The sequence below is a fragment of the Olea europaea genome, chromosome 6 (assembly GCF_002742605.1).
Source record: "Olea europaea var. sylvestris chromosome 6, O_europaea_v1, whole genome shotgun sequence".
Classification (NCBI taxonomy): domain Eukaryota; kingdom Viridiplantae; phylum Streptophyta; class Magnoliopsida; order Lamiales; family Oleaceae; genus Olea; species Olea europaea.
The window spans coordinates 12,633,340-12,653,297 of NC_036242.1; the positions used below are offsets into that span (position 1 = coordinate 12,633,340).

A 19,958-nucleotide genomic window follows, 5' to 3' on the forward strand; every position below is an offset into this window, starting at 1 on the left:
AAAGGAACCCTTGAAAAAAAAAAAAAAAAAAAAAAAAAAAAAAATTGAGCCCCTACAAGAATCAATAGACAATGATTGTACAAATGATGTTATGTAAAAGTGAGAATAGGCAATAGAAAAAATAATAACAAGAGTACAATAATGATTGTGTCTGAAGGTCCGACGAGTGGATGTGGCGTCAAAATTGCAGTGGCAGATGAGATTGGCGGTGGCATAATGACAACCACTTAGCAGTAGTTTTAAAGCAAATTGGTAGGGGGGAAAAAACATAAATTTAGTTTCTAATTAATTTGATTAAGAAGTGAAGATTTGTAGTGGATGTGATCGTGTGTGGAGAAATTATAGACAAATTTTGAAGAATTAGAAGGGTTAGGATTTTGTAAAAACGATGAGGGAGAGCGTCTTGTGAGAGAGAGAAGGAAAAAAAGGCTCACATATGTTATGATTTAGTTAAAAAAAAAAAAAAATACTGATTAAATTTTGCCCAAAAGTTGGGGGATCACGTGACCTCCCATGCCTTACTTTGTGTCTATGACTCTATCGGTGTCTTGAAATGTTCGAGGAATATTGTTATTGGACGTACCGTCCTAATATAAGAGCATATTGTTCATAGTTTAGAATCAAACAAAGTAAAGCATTCCTTTTAAGTCTGTCTACAAGAAACAAACGGGCAGGATGAAAGGCAAAATTAGGGATCTTTAATCAATAACGAATAAGAAGCTTGAGGACGAGTTGTTACTTTTAGTGATTGGGATAATTGGAAAAAAATAATAATAATAATAAAATAAAACGGTAAAGCTAATCCCTTTTTGTTTGATGTAAATTAAAATCATATTTTTAGTAGATTTTGATAAAATTAATTAAATATATGTTTGAAAAATTATGAATTCTATAAAGTGTGTGATTAAAATTAAATGTTGATTTTGAAAATTTTTAATAGAGTTTAATCTATTTAATAGGTGCTAAGTAATGAAAGGGCTTCAATGGAAGTTGAGTAAACCTACTGATATTTTATCTTGAAGTAAATACGATATCAAAATTCCGAAAGAGTAAAGAATGAGCCCTCTACAAGAATCAGTAGATAATGATTGTACAAATGATGCTACGTAAAAGTGAGAATAGGCAATAGAAAAAATAATAACAAGAGTACACAAATTTATGTCGAAACCTTGGATGGGAAAAAAAATTACTTGCACAAGAAGAAAAATTCATTATATTAAAGATGAGCACAAGAGATGAGCATTTTGATAGCTGTCAAATTTTTCTATGAACTTTGAATGCAATTTAAGTCATTGTGACGGTGACTCGCTATCATATGACGTAAAATTGAAAACGTGTCATGTATATTCGGCTAATTAATAAATCTAATTTTTTAAGTCCCTTATCTGTCACTAAGTTGGGTTAGTAGAGGTAATTAATATTGTTATTAGCCAATGAAAGTTTTATTCAAACATGAAATAACCTACTTAAATGAGTTTAGTGGCAAGCACTTATATAAAATGATGTGAAGGGAAAAATTTTGATGAAAAAGTTGACTGTATTTTAAATTGACAAATGATATAATAATATGTGACATTATGTAATTCATTATATAAAATTTGATGTACATGTATGTAACAAAGTCTTTGGAAAGGAAAATTCTACTTGTACATAATTATTGCACATAATGGTGTCCATAATGTGATGTGACAATCATCCGATTATTGATGTGCAAGTGTGAAATTTGAATTAAATGTTAGATTCAGTGTCACGTGTTCATAATGTGATGTGACAATTATCCGGTTGTTGATGTACAAATGTGAAATTTGAATTAAATGTTAGATTAAGTGTCACGTGTAATTATAGACACTATTATGTAGACAATTATATACATGTAACACTTCTCCTTTGAAAAACCCCCTCACTCAATTTTTGTTACATTATCTGTATATAAATCATTATGTAACTCTATCATGTACAAGTAGCATTATTCATCCATTAAAAACCATTTCCAGTGAGCTTGCAACCAAAAGAGGAGTATTCTACGCCAGATGATTTGAAAATGGACAGTGCCATTTGTGCACTCATTTTTTAATATTATTGTTGACATTACAAGTATTGTCAACAATTGATCGGATGAAAAAATTGTCCAATAATATATTGTCACATGAAAAAGCGTAAAAGAAAGTATACAACATGATCTACACCAAACATGAAATAAGGAAATAGACACTTGAAAAATCGTTAACCAAGATCGTGTTTTCATTAGAGACGGCTGGACTGGGCTATAGCCCCCCCCCCCCCCCCCCCCCCCCCCCAAAAAAAAAAAAAAAAAAAAAAAAAAAAAAATATTTTTTTTTTTTTTTTTCATAGAACCACTATAGAAGAGAGACAGCATTATGGTGGGTGGGTGATTTTTTGCCATTTTTTATCACAATATGGGCCCACAAAACACACTCTTTCTGGTGCATTTCTATGAAGCACTCTTCTGTACAAATGGAATTGCTGAGTGCCAAATACCCTGTTGACAAATTTAAAAGAAAGAATTTGCACACATAACTATCCGACAGACGTGTTCCAACTGAGTTGAACGTTACCTGATCCTTCCAAGCATGCATTAATTATTTCCTAGGTAGAATTTATTTGCTACAAGCCTACAAAAAGCAGATATGTACAGTGCACCCGAGTGAAGCCAAGGCTTTTTCTATAAAAACCAACTTTGACACTGAATTTCTCTACAACATGGCAGATCCAAATCCCTTGCTCCTGCAAATAGACGAGCCAGAGTCTGAGTCGCCAAAAATCGTGAAACAACATCCGTCCTTAGATGACATGATTGAACGGTGCATCGGGAACTGCCCTTGGACGCTCTTCCAAGCTACCCTTGTATCCTTCGCCTGGTTTTTCGATGCACTGCAAACCTTCATCAGTGTTTTTACTGATGCTGTGCCAACATGGCACTGCACTTCACCCAGTAGTTCCTCGTGCAATAATATCTGCCAAATTCCAAGAGATTCTTGGAACTGGGATTTGCCTGTTCACACTTCCATTATCTCCGAATGGTCCCTGGAGTGTTCTGGTTCCATCATCACTGGCCTCCCGGCATCGTCCTTCTTTTTGGGCTGCCTAGCCGGTGGATTTGTTCTTGCAACCCTGGCGGACTCCTCTTTGGGCCGGAAGAACTTGCTTGTTCTGTCTTGTTTGATCATGTCTCTATCTGGAGTCTTAACCACACTCTCCATCAACGTATGGATGTATACCACTTTGAGATTTATCAGTGGATTTGGTAGGTCAACCATCGGTGCCTGTGCTCTTGTTTTGTCTACAGAACTGGTTGGGAAAAAATGGAGAGGAAATGTTGGGATCATAGGATTCATCTGTTTTACTCTAGGGTTTCTTTCTTTACCTGGTATTGCTTATCTGACAAGAGGTTCGTCATGGAGACTCCTGTACCTGTGGACTTCTGTTCCATCAGTATTTTACTCTGTATTATTGTATTTTCTAGTTCACGAATCTCCCCGATGGCTTTATATCAAGGGCTGGAAGGAAGAATTCGCCAGAACACTAAGAAGCATCGCTGCACCCGCAAATCGGAGCAGCTTAACTGACAGCTTCTTCTGCAGGTGGGTTGAGTGGGAAGAAGAATCTCAAGAAACAGACATGTACTCAGCAATAAAGATGTTGCTGCAAAAATCTTGGGCTTTCTGGCGATTGGCATCGGTTATGGTGGTTGGTTTTGGAGCTGGCATGATTTATTATGGCATGCCATTGGGCCTTGGCAACTTGGAATTTAATCTGTACTGGAGTGTCGCGCTAAATGCATTTCTAGAGCTTCCAGCCTCATTTCTCATGTTCTTTCTTACTGGGAAACTGGACAGGAAGATTTCAATACTGGTATTTGCTCTTTTGAGTGGAATTTGTAGTGTGACATGTGCGATGGTTAGGTGGAAAGGAATGCAGATTGGACTGGAGCTCGTGTCATTTTTTTGTGCAGTCACCGCATTCGATGTGGTTCTGATTTATACTTTGGAACTGTTTCCGACGTGCATAAGGAACTCAGCCGTGTCAATGGTGAGGCAGGCCGTAGTGCTTGGTGGGGTTTTTGGCCCCCTGCTGGCAGCTGCCGGAAGAAAGAATGGGTTTCTTTCATACAGTGTGTTCGGGTTAACGATAGCTGTGTGTGGTTTGTTCGTTATATTCCTACCGGAAACAAGGGGAAGGACATTCTGCGATTCCATAGACGAAGAGGAGCAGAAGAATGGAGCACTCAGTAACGGAGTAAATACTGCATAAGTCTATATTTTGTAGTTAGTCTATATTTTGTAGTTAATATGTACCGTTTTGTTAATTATACTGTACAATACAACTGTTTGCAAACATGCACTAAATTTTTTATCATTGCAACTTGAAATAAAGAATCGAAACAAACAGAACATTTGAATATCCTGGAACACCGGCTTAGCAATCGAAAGCCTGAAGACTTGAAGACCAAGGAAACTGGAGAATGGAGTAGCCAAATTGGACACGAAAAATTCACGATCCCAGGGTAATCAATTGATTAGGACTAAAGGTTTAAGTAATGCCTTGTGTAAAGTCATCTATCGTTTTCATGTATGCAATATGGCCATTTCAATTTACACCACAAGAATTGCCCGACGACTCGTTGCCTTCAGATGGAATGAATGAACCAGAAAATGATACTGGGTGGTCCAGTAGCTTATGTGGCACCACACAAAATAGCACTATGATCACACGATCCACCATACAAATATTTCTAAAATTTGTTTAGATAATACACTTTGTTATCACAATGGCCATGGCTGTAATGGAATTTATTCATGAATGGAAAAGATCTCTCCAGCTTCTTGTTTGCACATATAAAGAATCGTAGCAATCTTGAAAAAGAACAATGTGAAGGAAAGTTATTGCAAGCTTTAAGTTGCTACAGATATCATTCACCTTTGAAATACTTCTGAGGGGAAAAGGGTTCAAACTTGTCTTCTTGGAACGAAAATTATCACAAGCTTTAAGTTGCTCGAGATTTCATTTTGCTGATGCCCATAGAATTATGAAATATATCTCAGGGGAAAGGAATAGAACTCATCTTTTCTAGACCGACTACATGAAAATCCTCCTGCTGATCTTGCATGATGAGAAACGTAAATCACATCTTTAAGATAGAATCTGTTTTAGAAACCAAGAATACCATGCTTATTTAGAAGGCTGGGAAACCTCCAATACAAGCTTATCCATAAATTGGCATTTCTTGTCGAATCCCCAACCTGGGTTGCTCTGCAACGTTTGATTTTAGCAAAAATAAGGATAATGAGAAGAATTAAAAAGGCAAACACTTGAGAAGAGTGTAAAAAGACTTGAAAGTTCAACCCTTTGGCTCTAGGATTTAGCATCAAGTCTGCAGATTTATATGAACATAACATAAAACCAAACAGAATTTATTTATAAAAAATAAAAATAAAAAAAAGACGACCTAGGAGAGACGAATGAATATGCCAGGATCTTGATTACGAAAAAACATATTAATACCAGAGACAATCTTATGCATAAAGGAGGATGCAATGTTGACAGAGTTTCAAATTCATGATTCGCATGACTGATACGAAATAAGAAAAAGTTTTGTGAGGTTTTCACAAACACAAATGGTAAAAAGGAAAACTAAAAACTCTAGGGAAAATTGCTGCAGCGGTCCCTAACCTTTCACTATTTTTGTAGACTTTACCCTAACTTTCACTTTGTACCAGCCACAGTCCCAAACCTTTCAAAAAAATGCATCTGGGGTCCAAATGGATAGACCGTCTATTTGACCGTTAGTTGACTATAATGGTAAATTTTTACCAAATGTAATATTAAGGGCAAAATTGTAACTCTGCAATTTTCATTTAAATAAAATTGATTATAATAAGGAAGGGGTAGTTAAATAAATAAATAAATCAAAGACAAGGTTATCTTCTTCACCCCACCCCCACCCTTTAAACTATCGTCCTCTCCGTTACATCCCGCAAGAGAACACCTAGATCCCTGATGAAAACCCACAAACACTCGCCTCTAGTTCTTCAAATGCTCAGTTTTATTTTAATGTGAAAGTCGGGGCCAGATCTGGGGCTGATGTTCTGGTTCGATATGGAACCCGAATACAGCCCGCAAGAACATATTTTCTTGAATTATTTGATTATATGTTGTTAATCCAATTTGCCGGTCAAAATGTGATTGTGTTCTTACTGGAATTTTATTGGAAATGGGTCTAATTAGCGATAGAATGAAATGAATCTATGATACTTTAACTTCTGGATTGAAAACTGAAAGTTGAAAAAAAGTAGTTTCTTGTGTGATGGGATTGACAATGGTGGTATCGATGGTTTGTGGTGGGATTAACGGAGGCAAACTGTAAGGATTGACACACTAGCAGTATGTGTTTGAGGCAACAACGTTGGGTAGCATTGGGTGACATCGGTGTTGGGACGGTGGTGTTGGCTGTGACGATTTTCAGGGGTTGGGTTGGTTGGGGTGGTGTGGGGTTTGTAAAGGAGATTACGGTAGCCCTTTTTTCTTTTCTTTTCTTTTCTTTTTTTTTTATATTAAAATTGCAAAGTTACCATTTTACCCTTATTACATTTGATAAACTTTTACTATTGTAACCAACTAACGATCAAATGGATGGTTTCCATCCACTTGGACCCGTGTATATTTTTTAAAGGTTCGAGACTGTGGGAGGTACAAAGTGAAGGTTAGGATAAAGTCTACAAAAAAGTAAAAGATCAGGGACCGCTGCTACAATTTTCCCAAAACTCTATTGCTAACCCTTGTATCCACAACACATTCAGAAGCAGCGACATGCAAATGATATTTTATCATATTATTTGCTTGGTAAGATTGGATAAAAAAGGAACTTATTTGAAGTCCATAGTTCTGTGCAAACATTTTTTATGCTTGCAACCTATCTAGAACAGTAGAAATAACTTTTTGATTTAGGCCCCGTTTGATTCCTATTTTTCTCAAAATGCATTTTTCTCTCTTTTCTTTTCAACCACACATTCTTCATTAAAATAATATTACACGTAAATCAAAAACTTTTTATCCACACATTCTCCATCAATCTACTATTCTAAAATTCATTTTTCCTTAAAAATGGGTGTCAAACACCCTCTTAGTCTTTTACTTCAATTTTTTCCTATATGCTCAAGTAAATATTACTAAGGCCTATTTATTGTCAGTCCAAATAAAGATAGAAGTATTTTTCTCTTCTCCAGAAAACAATAAACTTCTAGTGCCATACAATACTCATATTTCCTATGTGGGGTGCCAACAGGCCCAACTTAAGAATTGCAATCAACCCTAAACCCAACAGATTGAAAATCATATTCTATGTGCCTATAATTTAGAGTGACTAGTTAAGATTCCACTTATAAGAATAAGAAAAGAAAAATAGAAAAATAAACCAGTTAAGAAATCAAAATGGTAAAAAATAATAACTAACCTGCAGAGAAAGGACGGCACGATTGACAAAATTCTTTACAGAAGCAGGTGTATTTTCTGGGATAGTCTTGGCAACCCTTTCTAGCTCTTGTTGCTGTTGCTTAGCAGTAACTCGATCAGGTCCACTATAGTAGTCTACAATTTTTTCCATAAGAGGAACATTTTTCATGGTTTCCGCAATGGCTTCCTATAAAGTGCAAAGTCAAGTCAACTACAAACAGTTAATCCGAGGAAGTTAAAAAGAAACATTTAAAGGCCCAAAATTAAGAGAACCGATAATTCCCATGTTAATAGAAAGCTGAAATTAGAAACTTAAGTAACCCTGCAAATGTAGGCTGCCTTTGGAAGTAGTAGTGGGCCCCAAGGAATGTGGTTAAAAAGTAGGCAAAAGTTGTGGATCCTATGGGATGTGTGGATAAAAAGTAGAGTTTTTGACAAACATGCATTAAATGTTTGTCAAAGAAAAGTTATAAAACACATTCATCCACATAGCTGGAAGAATATAAAATAAGATAAAGATAATGCAGAGAAAACAGCAAATAGAAAATGTTTGGCTAAGCTTAAAAAAGACTTTAAAAAAAAAAAAAAAAAAGGGATCGAATCTAGCTAAAAATCCAGTGGAGTATGTTACACACACTTCAACAAAAATGAGAAATTAAATGAGCACTCTGAATGTATATAAATACAGTTCTGTGCAGAAGCAGATTTCAAAATGGGAATGCAAAAATACAAAGTGAATGTAAAACGATAAAAATGAAAAAGGAGAAAATCAAGTTTGGGGCAGAAACTGCATAAGATATCCATTTTCTGTATTCCACGTACATCATTTTCAAATCCTATTCTCATTTATCATGTTTCTGGGTCTTAAAACTTGAAAACAGACCCTTATTATTTCCTTCTATTCTTTGGCGGGTGGGGGACTAAAAAAAATGGCCAAGAAAAGCCTAGGAAAAATTAAAAAAAATAACAAAACGTGAAAGATCCTTTGAAGAAAAGCTCCACTGTAGTGTGGAAAAGTGGCATGTAATAGCCCAAATTTTACAAGTAGCTCCGTAAGCAGATCACATATGGTCTCTTTCCTTTTACGTAGAAGAGAATTTTGAGAACAAAGTAAACAAGGAACACAATCAGTATACAACTGCCTTCCAGAATCATATAGACCAAAGAGAATGCAATGTACAGTAACTACATGCCACAACATGAAAAAAGAAGACAGAAGAAATCCAAGATGTAACACCACAAATAGGAAGAGAAGTTATCAGGATACATGAACTAGCATCTCAATGAAGCTTTATGATTTTTAATACGCCAATATCACTAATTAACTGCTAAAATAACATAGATAAAGCCTTAATATGTAGCCTCAAAACCAGAATTTCTAAAGGAAAATCCAAAAGAACTTGTACTCTCTGCAGTGCATTAGCGTGAAGAACAATCCATATACAACTGCCTTCCAGAATCATATAAGTCAAAGCTAAGATGTAATCTACTGTAACTACATGTCACGGCATGAAAAAGGAAGACAGAAGAAATCCAAAATGTAACACCACAATTATGAAGAGAAGTTATCAGGTTACATGAACTGGCATCTCAATGAAGCTTTATGGTTTCTACTACCTCAATATCACTAATTAACCGCTAAAATAACACAGATAGAGCCTATGCAGCCTCAAAACCAGAATTTCTAAAACGAAAATCCAAAAGAATTTTTATACTCTGCAGTGCATTAGTGTGAAGAATATCTAGATGACAGTTTGATATCAAAGATTGATTAGTTGCCCTCATTACTTTACAGCTATCGAAATTGTAACTGGCTGATAAAGCAAAAAATATGGCAATCACTACTTAATTTATAGCATCAATTTCCATATGATCAACAGAAAATTGGCATGAGTGAATCAAATATCATGTGCTTACAACTGTATCAAGTTAAGAAATAGGAGAAGTAAAACAACAAGAAAGGAATTTAAATTGTCTTTCCAAAATAAATTCAAGGTCCAGGAATTAAATCGAGGGACAGTGTAAGTAACAAAAAATGGGAGCAGATTGTAGCGGACTAGTGATATGCAATGGAAGAAGCATCAGCATACTAGTAAGTGAAAAGGAAAGACCTAAGACTGATGGTTAACAGTCAAGTTCAATAAATTTCTAGAACAACAATGGTAAACAGCATTAATAAAGCATCTATCAAACAGCAAACTAAAGAATGTAGTTATATTACTGAATTTCTTAATCTAATAAGAAATCATTTCAGGTATCAAAGTACATCCAATAAAGAGACTAGAGCAAAGCAGGAGACAAATATAGTAATACCACATTTCAACAGGACAAGAGCAAAATATATAGGTGTCTATACCTCCCACTCTTCTTGATTCTGAATCCCTTCGTATGTCATGAGGAATGGTTTCATTTTCTCAAGGGCATCCCTAAGAGAAATTGGAGGTTTCTCATCAATATCCGGATTTGTGCCAAACTCTTCCATCAGGTATTCTGGTTCACATTCAATCTGTATGCCAAATCCCAATGAAACAAACCAACTGAGCTAATCTTATTATAGTGCCAAGCCAACAATAGAAAATCTGAAAGTGCATTACCATTAAGTTAGTGTGAAGTGCATCCAAATAAGCATCATCCACAGGGGAAGGCAACACCCTGCTAGACATTTCCTCAAATCCTTCGACCAATTTATTCATGATTTCGGGGCCAAGCTTCTGAGCTAACTTCTCTCCTTCAGCAGGGTCACCGAGGTAAAGCCCCCCAGGCTCGTCATCAGAATCCTGATATCTATCTTGTCCTCTGCCACCTCTTCCACCAAATCTTCCTCTTCCTCGACTCCCACGCCAGCCTCTACCGCCCCTGAACCCGCCTCTCCCTCTTGCACCACCACCCTCCTCTCCCCTTGACAATATGCCCACTGCCTGCTTCACTTTCTCCTCTGTGCTCAATTTATCCCGTGGAGAGCTCTTATAGTTTGCCCCATCCTCAGCATTAACCCCACGAGGTTTGGACTGCTGTCGAGGACGAAGATGCCGATTTTCTGCAATGGACTTCTGAGTAGAAACCACGGGCGGTTTCATGGGTTTCCCACGGCCCGCCCCAGATAAAACATCAATAATGTCGGATGGAAGACTTCTCTCTTGTGCGTTTCCGGACCTAGTGGATACAGCTGATGTTTCATCATCGTGGGCGTCACCTCTGATGAACGAGAAGGGTTTTCCATCACTGGGTTTCACTGCAGACTGTTGTTGAGTGCGTTCAGGTTCTTGGGGCTGCGGCGGAGGTGGGGAGGTGTTTGTGGGCCCATAGCCGCGGCCGCGGCCGCGGCCACGAGAGACGGCATCATTGTTCACAAAGGAAGAGAATGAAGGGAGAATAGGCGAGGAAGGGATAAGTTTACCTCTGCCACGGCCATGGCCTTGCCCCGATAGAGATGGGTTTGTTGGGGATTCATCTTTGGAGTTCTCAGGTTCGGGACTTCCGATGCCGTCGTCGGTAAACTGGAATATGCTGGAGCCTCCCCGGCCTCTGCCGCCGCCTCCGCCGCCAGCCGATGAGGTGGAGAAAGCGGAGGAAATGAAGGAGGGAGAGGTGGTGGTGGCGCCAACACAGCCGCCAATCACAGGAAATGAGAATTTCCCTAAGCTGCTTCTCATTTTTGGGATTGAATTTACTGTGAGATGATCCGATACAAATTTTCACTAGCACTGGCAGTGGAACTAGGGTTGAATGCTCCCTATTTTTTCTATTTGTTATTATTTGAAATTTATTATTTCATTTATTTTAGTTCAGAAATTATAAATACATGTTGCTGAAAATTAATAAAAGTCTGGTGCATCCAATTAACTATATAATTATGAATTCAATAAAAAAAAATGTGGTTAGAGATATAAGCTTTTTAGTAAATACAAAAGAAATCCTAAATGAAATTTTTCTAAAAAGAATTTCGAGGTGAGAAATGAGAAAAAATTATCTAGATGATATTTTATCAAAAATTTCAAGAACTTGAACTTATACATTTATTGAAAAAGCATCTTTGACATTTAATCAAGTCATTTTATTTTGTTTTTAAGCTATCGAGACAGTTATCGCATATATTTGCCAAAGTTTATAATTATTCATAAGCTGGTCAAAATCTATTTTTTATCAAAACATTTTGTATAACTCATAATTTATATAAAACTTATCATTCGTACATTTCCACCCTGTTTGGCCCCCATTACCTGAAAATGGTAATGAGGGGAATAGTATTTTTTAGAAAAATGAGTGGTTGAAAAAGAAGGTAAAGTTTTCGATTTACGTGTAATATTATTTTATAGAAGATTGTATGGTTGAAAATAGGAGAGAGAAAAATGGAATGTAATGTAATTTAATTTAATGTTAATCAAACAAGGGCTTCGTAGGACTCAAACTTATAATCAATTATTAGCTTTAACAAATGGATTATGCTACTTGTATATAAAAATTGTACATAATGGATTATATAAGGTGTTGTGGAGAGAAAAGATTGAATGAAAAATTAACTGCATTTTAAATTAACAAATAATAAAATGACATGTGATTTTATGTAACTAATTATATAAAGTTTGATATATATATAGCAATGTCCCATACGAACATACACTTAATCAAGTAGGGTTAACAATGGGTTTAGGCCACCCATGAGTTCATTTGGGCTCGACACATGGGCAACCAAGCTTATGTGGCTATGGGCCATGAGCCGATTTGGGCTCAATTTTCTCAAGGCAAATCAAACTCGCTCATAGACTGACATGACACTGCTTGGCTCATGGACTTTTGGCAACACAAGTTAAATCAATTTAATTGGCCCTGCATTTGATTTAGAATATCCTGATTGGTCTATTTCATTGAAGATTAAGGCTACGAATCAACTTTTGATATGATGTGGGAAGCATTGGTTGCAAAAAATCGACCGTGGCCTGTTGGAAGAATCGGTTAACTGTTTGATAAATTTTTATTTTAGAACAAGTCATCATATTAACATTTTGTAAACAAAAATGGTTTATTATTGTGCATATACAACTATTGAAAATGGGCATTGATTATCACGATGTGCTTTTGCAATATTATCCTTGATAGCATTGTAAATTTATTTTCACTTTTATAACAATATGTAATATTATCATATATTTTTCAAAGACAAAGTTTTCACTATAATTATTCAAAAATAATTAATTAATATTTATTAAATCTCAAAATTTATACAGTTACACTATAAAAGCATGGTCTATGGTAGTTAAAAAGATATTCAAATAAATTTAAATGATGGAAGACTGCTTTTATTTTCAGATTTCATAATATCAATAAACCTGGTACAAAATGAAATTAATTAAGTTTAAAATTGAAATTTGAATCATAAATATTTTGGGAAGCTAAATAATGATTGATATATGAGGTTTGTTTAGTCAAAACGAATGCACTTGATTTTTGTGATTGTTTTGAATGTTGTATTGCCTTCATAATATACCCTTATTTTCCTCAGCATGTTGTTTTCTCTTTTCTTTGTTGTTCATAAACTTCCTTAAAATTGATTGTCTACTGTTGGCTATCGAACTTTTCGCCATCTACAGCGCAGATTCGGGGCTGCTTCACTTAGCAGCGCGACGCTTGTATTGCTCTCCCACAATCCCATTTTCACGATTTAGGCTACTCCCACTTTGCTCAGCGCTTACGCGACAGTTGGAACAAAGACACATTTGGCTGTGAATTTCAATGTGGCAGACATATACCTACACAGACCAATCAATAGCTCAAGTCACACACTCCCATAATCCATTTTCTCTTCGTATACAATCCCTTCGTCACCCCAAAATGAAAGGAGTGATCATGCAAACCTGTGTAGCAAGGGCAACTACAAAATCCACAACGAGATTGAGATCAGATCCCAAGAACGCCAATAAGCAGAGTTTTGGATTTAACTCAAAACTTATGAACCAAACAACCAACAAACAAGAATTTGCCTACCTCTTGATCACATGATTAATGAATCTCACACGGATTTGTGAATGCCACAAGAAAAGTGATTTCTTGATAAGTTCAGAGTGTTCAATAAAGAACAAGAAAAATGTGTGGGGGAGGGGGGGGGGAGGAAAGCCACTTGTATAGATTCTCTCAAGTATCAAAGTTGATTACAATGAAAAATATAATATCCTATTTATATTAAACCCTTAAAACTAATTTAAAACGGAAAATAACTCTTAAAAGATTGCAAAAGATCAATTAAAATAAAATTATAGTGTAATAAGATAACTCATTAAAAAAGGAAACTCTCGCCTCGAATTTACTCTATGCAGTCATATAGAAGCTACATTGGCCTCTAGTGAATTCTCTGCACTCCACCATGTTGTAGCATGGTTTGGGACACTGTGACCGCATAGTGTCCTTGTCGATTCCAACTTCAGTCGCTTGAACCAACTTCTTCCTAATTATTTCAGCCTTCAACCCCAACATCAAACTTGGATTTTGTCTTGTTAACTCCATAGCTCAAACAAGTAATTGGCCAGCTTTATTATTCATATTTGGTCTCGATCGTGCTGTTGGCCTCCCCTCAACATACTTGGAACACTTACTAGCTTGATGCCTTTTTCGGATCACATCATCCCCTTCTTTTTCAAAATGATTCATCCTCGAATCTAAACCTTTAAGATCACAATTGCCTCCATTGCTTTCAATCTTTGCAAAGCCATGGAATGGACCATCTCTTCTCGGATGTAACTTTGACCTTCTTCGCAAGCGAACATGCCCCTTTCACCTATGCATCCAAACCCAATCTCCTGGTTTGAATATCTTACACCTTTTCCATTTGCTACCTTGGGACGAACACAACTCAATTTCTTGCATTCCATCTGCTAGACCATTATCCAACCTATGTATGGGATTTTGGTACTCCGGAATGTCATGGTTGAATGATTCTTCTTCGATGCTCATGAAATTATCCAATAGTAATGCATCAATTGGATATTGAAATGGTGATATCCTTTTAAGAAAGTTTTCATGCAACAAATTTTCACATTCTTGCATCAAAGAAATATTTAAACTGGAAAGGGATTTGTTAGTCCTCACCAAATCACTCTCAGGCCCACTTTTCTTTGAAAACTCACTTGACATTTTTCTCTCTTCTCAGACTCTCTTTCTTTTCTCTCTTGTGGCTCTACTCCGTTTTTCTCCCATTTAGCAACCTCGCTATTTTCTCTCGAGCTCTCCTTTTGCCTCTCTTTGCTCTTTCTTTCTTTCTCACCTCTCAATTTCATTTGATCTTCATATACGTGTTGGGGTGTTAAAGTTACAAGAGTAATAGATTTCTCATCTTTGTCAAAGCTGTACCTATTTCTAAACACATCATGTTTTAACTTCCTATCATATTGCCACGGCTTACCCAATAAAATATGCCTAGCATGCATAGGAACAACATCACACAACACCTCATCTTTATATCGCCCAATTGAAAGGTTCACTATTGCCCTCTTATTCACCTTAACCTCTCCACAATCATCTAACCATTGCAATTTGTAAGGCTTAGGGTGTTTTGTTGTAATTAAACCTAACTTCTCAACAAGCACGGTACTAGCTATATTAATGCAACAAACTCCATCAAGTATTAAACTACATACCTTGTTCTCCACAAGGCATCTAGTATGAAAGATGTTCTCTCGCTACTCTTCTTCATTCTCCTTGATCTGCGTGTTGAGTGCACGCATTACCACAAGTGATTTCTCTTCTACTGCATGTTCTACCACTTTACCACTACAAGCATCCTCTAGTTCGGGCATCCCATCTCCATCTCCATCATTCACTACTTGCTCATTGGCACTAAAGATCATGGCTCGTTTATATGACACCGAGAAGTGATGTGCCCCGATCCCAAGCACTTAAAACATTTGATATCTCAACTCCAGGATGGTTGTGGTTCCGCTTTTGGTGTGACCTTGCTAGCAATTTCATCATTTTCCCTTGGTGGTTCGGTATTATTGTTTGAAACAGCTCCATCAATCCGACCATCATCTCACTTTGGTTTCCAAGATGAATTAGGCCCCGATTGATACCTTGCTGTCCCCTTTCGCTTCAACTGCCTCTCCACCTTCATGGACACATGTAGCATATCATCTAACTCCATATAATGCTGCAACTCCACCACATTAGTAATATCCCTATTCAAACCATTCAAAAACTGAGCCATAGAGGCTTCCCTATCCTCCTCCGCATTTGTCTTAATCATTAATATTTCAATCTCCTTGTGGTAGTCCTCCACACTCCTCGAGCCCAAGTACATAATTTGTAACTTTTGATGAAGTTCCCTATAATATTGACTAGGCACGAACCTCTTCCACATAATAGCTTTCAACTCATCCCAAAGTATTGATAGGTCTCTCCCGATTCCTCCACCTTGATGTCACCACTTGATTTCACCAAGTTGTTACATAATCAATGAACTTAAGGATTGCTATCTTTACTTTCTTCTCCTCCAAATAATTGTGGCAATCGAAGATCAATTCTACCTTCTTCTCCCATGCCTCCATCTACTTCGTCTCCATTATTATTTCTACCCGTATTTTAATCATATCGCATATATTCATCATTCTTCCTATTTCAACCTCCATTCATGCCTCCTCATCCAGATCACTACCATATCCATACTCATCGTGTATCTCCATCCTAGGTTTCTGTCTAACCTGTCTTCTTGCAATGGGTACTTTTACACGCTGCCCCCTGTGAAGATTATTAGCTGTAGTGTATAGCCTTTCCATCCAAACCTTACATCAATCCATCTTATCCCCAATATTCACAAACAGCTTCTCAAACCTCCGCATCACATCGTTAGACATGTTGATTTGATTGCCTTTCTTGCTAAATTTGATTCGTCCTTGTTAGACTCCTAAATCTAAATATTTCCACCTCACGTATTTCACTCATGTATCACTCAATTTTTTTACTTTTGCCCTCTATTGACCTTACCACTCTGCATTTTTTCACTCAATGCTTCCAATCAAATGCTTCAAGAACAAATTCGAACTAAATCTCGAATAATTCTTACGGAATCCAACCGGATGTGAGTGAGACTTTGGGAATTGATAGACTCAAGGGAATTGATTGCAAATGTTGAATAGGACTAGACAGAAACAATTTTGATTTAACAAAAAATTGTAGGATGATGGCAATCTCCAAAATAATTCAAACAATAATAGCTTTTTTTTTCTTTTGATAGAAAATTGACTACGATACCAGCAAAACAAACGAAAGTTGATTTGGATAATAAATGAGCCCATAAACATCTTTTGAAAATTTAATGACTATTTTATTGATCAAAGACTCAAAAACAACGAAAAACCTGAAGAACGCGGGAAAACAAAAACAAAATACTTAACAAAAAAAGGAAAGATATAACCTCGATTTTGAAGTCCAACTCTGATATCAACTTATGCGAACCCACGTAGCAACGGTGGCTATGAAACCCACACAACGAGATTGAGACCAGATCTCAAGAATGCCAATAACCAAGGTTTTGGATTTAACTCAAAACTTATGAACCAAGCAACCAAAAAACAAGAATTTGCCGACCTCTTGATCACACAATTAATGAATCTCAACCAAATTTGTGAACATCGTGAGAAAAGTGATTTCTTGATAAATTTAGATTATTCAATGAAGAACAAGAAAAGTGGAAGCAAACAGCCCCTTCTATAAATTCTCTCAATTATCAAAGTTGATTATAATGAAATATAAAATATCCTATTTATACTAAACCCTAAAAACTAATTTAAAACGGAAAATAACTCTTAAAAGATTACAAAAGATCAATTAAAATAAAATTCTAGTGTAATAAGGTAAGTCACGAAAAAATGAAACTCTCGCCTCGAATTTACTCTATGCGACCGCACAATATAACTCTATGCTATCGCATAGAAGTTACATTTGCCCCCAGTGAAATCTCCACACTTCACCATGCTGTAGCATGGTTTGGGACACTATGTGACTGTATAGTGTCCTTGCCAGTTCCAACTACAGCCATTTGAACCAACTTGCTCCTAATTATCTTAGCCTTCAACCCCAACATCAAACTTGGACTTTGGCTTTTTAACTCCAACATTTTTGTACTCCATAGCTCGAACAAGTAATTGGTCGGCTTTATCATCTCTATTTGGTCTCGATCATGCCCTTGTCCTCCTGTCAACATACTTCGAACACTTACTAGCTTGATGCCATTTTTTGGATCACATTAGGTGATCTCGTAGTTCTTAGTTTGTGAAGATGCATTGTTAGATGCTTCATTTTCTTTTTCTAATGAGGTCGAACCTAAACCTCTGCTCATGAGATATATGTCCATGCATTGATAAAGGATGTCACTAGACTTTCATGATCCCACGAGTGAATCTAAAGTTGGATCTACATTGAATTTCACTCGAATTATCCCATCTATCCTCCTGAGGAGAGATTTGGTTTCAAACCCCGGTTCGACCAAAAAGAGTACATCATGCTAATGTGCCTTGAACTAATTTTAATAATTCTCTTAGTCACTTTAATAGGTGCAATTGCTATAGCTCGTTAATCATAAATCTTTAAAACTAAGAATTCCATTCAAATAAAATCAACGAAAATGAATGTTATAATCCTTTAATTTGAATTCCTTTCTCATTTATCTTCTAAAAATAAAATAGATCTCTGAGAGTTGTTTCCTAAATCTGAAAAAGAGTACTTGGGTTCTCCTAACAACTAAAAAGTGTAGCATGCCTGAATCTAACTGGGGTTCGCAATGATGGAGGAACTGGATCGAAAAAAAAAGAGGGATTTTAGTTGTAAGATATCTAATGAAACCATCACTGGAATTGAGATCTTTCATGGGCCCAATTCAATTAACTATGATCTTTCATTCACATTTTTTCCATCAAGAATGTTTTCTAAAACTCTTTGACCCCAAAATTTGGAGTATCCTACTTTCACGCAATTCACAGGGGTCAATTTTATTATCAATTAATAGGATAGAACTCAAAAAGAAATCCATTTTCTTAATGAATCCAAAAGAGAGCGGAAAAAAACCCATTTTGGATCATCAAAAGTTGAATGATTCGATCGATTGGTATGAATTTTTGAAAGCTACAATTTTCAGTCAATATTGCCTGCCCATGGATTTAGCAGCAGTTCAAAAGATTACCCTATTCGAAAATCTCCGAATCCATTGTTTTGAGTGCTATTTATTTTCCATCAGTATCTACGAATTGATCACAAGTAGAAATATGGTTAGAGCCCTTATGTGTCTTGAACTTGTATTAAATTCAGTTAATATAAATTTTGTAACATTTTCTGAATTTTACCTTTTAATGCCAAAAATACTAATTACTTTTGTAATGACAAATGGAATGATATTAACTCATTTTTATTCATTATCTATGTCACACAGGTCCGAATTCTATTGTAACACAAGATTCCTCTGTTTTTTGTGGAATTGAAAGTTGTAAGCTATGTTTGGGGGAGAATTGTTGTCTATCATCGACCTCTATGGTAGAATTAGTCGGGAGCCTGAGAGGCGATGATTTACCTTGTGGCGAATGTTAGCGGTTCGCGTCCGCTTATCTCCAATTCATGAATTTGTCCGATACAAAACTATATGATAGCACTCAATTTTTTCGATTTGACGGTCCAATCTATGATTTATCATTCATGGATGTTGATATGATCCACTCCATTTAGCATCACCTTAGGATGTCATAGCCTTAGAACCGCTAATGAAAAAGAGATAGGATAATATTTGGGAAGTCAAATAGGCCTTTCGGGGATAGATGAGGGCTAAATTAATTGAGCCGCCTCTGACAAGCAAACAAGAGAATTCAACTTTACAGGTGGAAAAAATCCTACCCAACAATAGAAAAGTTGATTTGCCTTCTTTCTACTATGTAATTTTAAAACTAATATTTTGCTATCGTAGTGTTAGGTAATTCTCGACCTTAACCATGGGCCTTAGGATATAATATTTTTCATTCAGCAGTGTGGCTATAACTTATTTGTGTTAGGATGTATTAGGTAACAAGAATTAGTTGGAACCGCGGATGGCGGAATGAGTGGCTTAATTCATGCAAAACTCAAACAACTCCACGTGCTTAAGATTATTTTTGGTTCTCTCTTCAACTTGTAAAAATAATCGCTAAGTTCTAAGTCCACTAGTGCCCAAACCTGTAAACTTCAATATAATATGGAAAGTTAGAACTTTGTTGAGGTTCATAATGTTTGGAATTATTTTGTGATATGATAATTATTAATTATAATAATTCTATTCGTCAATATTTCAACGAAGGGGGTTTGATGATTGCATGATTGATGGATTTATTGGGACCCAATAACTTTAAGAAAATTTCAATTGGATATCATGGTATTGGCCCCACTTGATTCTAATTTTTCACTCAAAAAAATCAATTTGTTGACTATTACTTCTCTAAGTCAGTCGTCATTTTTTACTTCTTCACTCATAGATAGAACCCATT

General features: G+C 36.2%; 2 protein-coding genes across 2 annotated transcripts; one reads left to right on the forward strand and one right to left on the reverse strand.

The window, feature by feature from the left end:
- The first annotated feature begins 2,627 nt into the window (after positions 1 to 2,627).
- LOC111395874 (organic cation/carnitine transporter 3-like) lies at positions 2,628 to 4,374 on the forward strand. Its single transcript, XM_023022075.1, has one exon. It carries the CDS (start codon positions 2,722 to 2,724, stop codon positions 4,270 to 4,272), a length of 1,551 nt encoding a protein of 516 aa, XP_022877843.1. The 5' UTR covers positions 2,628 to 2,721; the 3' UTR covers positions 4,273 to 4,374.
- Positions 4,375 to 4,717: 343 nt separating this feature from the next.
- On the reverse strand, positions 4,718 to 11,222 carry LOC111395875 (translation initiation factor IF-2). Its single transcript, XM_023022076.1, has 4 exons — positions 10,065 to 11,222; positions 9,827 to 9,976; positions 7,472 to 7,657; positions 4,718 to 5,271 (listed from the first exon to the last, which is right to left on the reverse strand). Exons 1-4 carry the CDS (start codon positions 11,121 to 11,123, stop codon positions 5,191 to 5,193), a joined length of 1,476 nt encoding a protein of 491 aa, XP_022877844.1. The 5' UTR covers positions 11,124 to 11,222; the 3' UTR covers positions 4,718 to 5,190.
- Between the last annotated feature and the right edge of the window lie 8,736 nt (positions 11,223 to 19,958).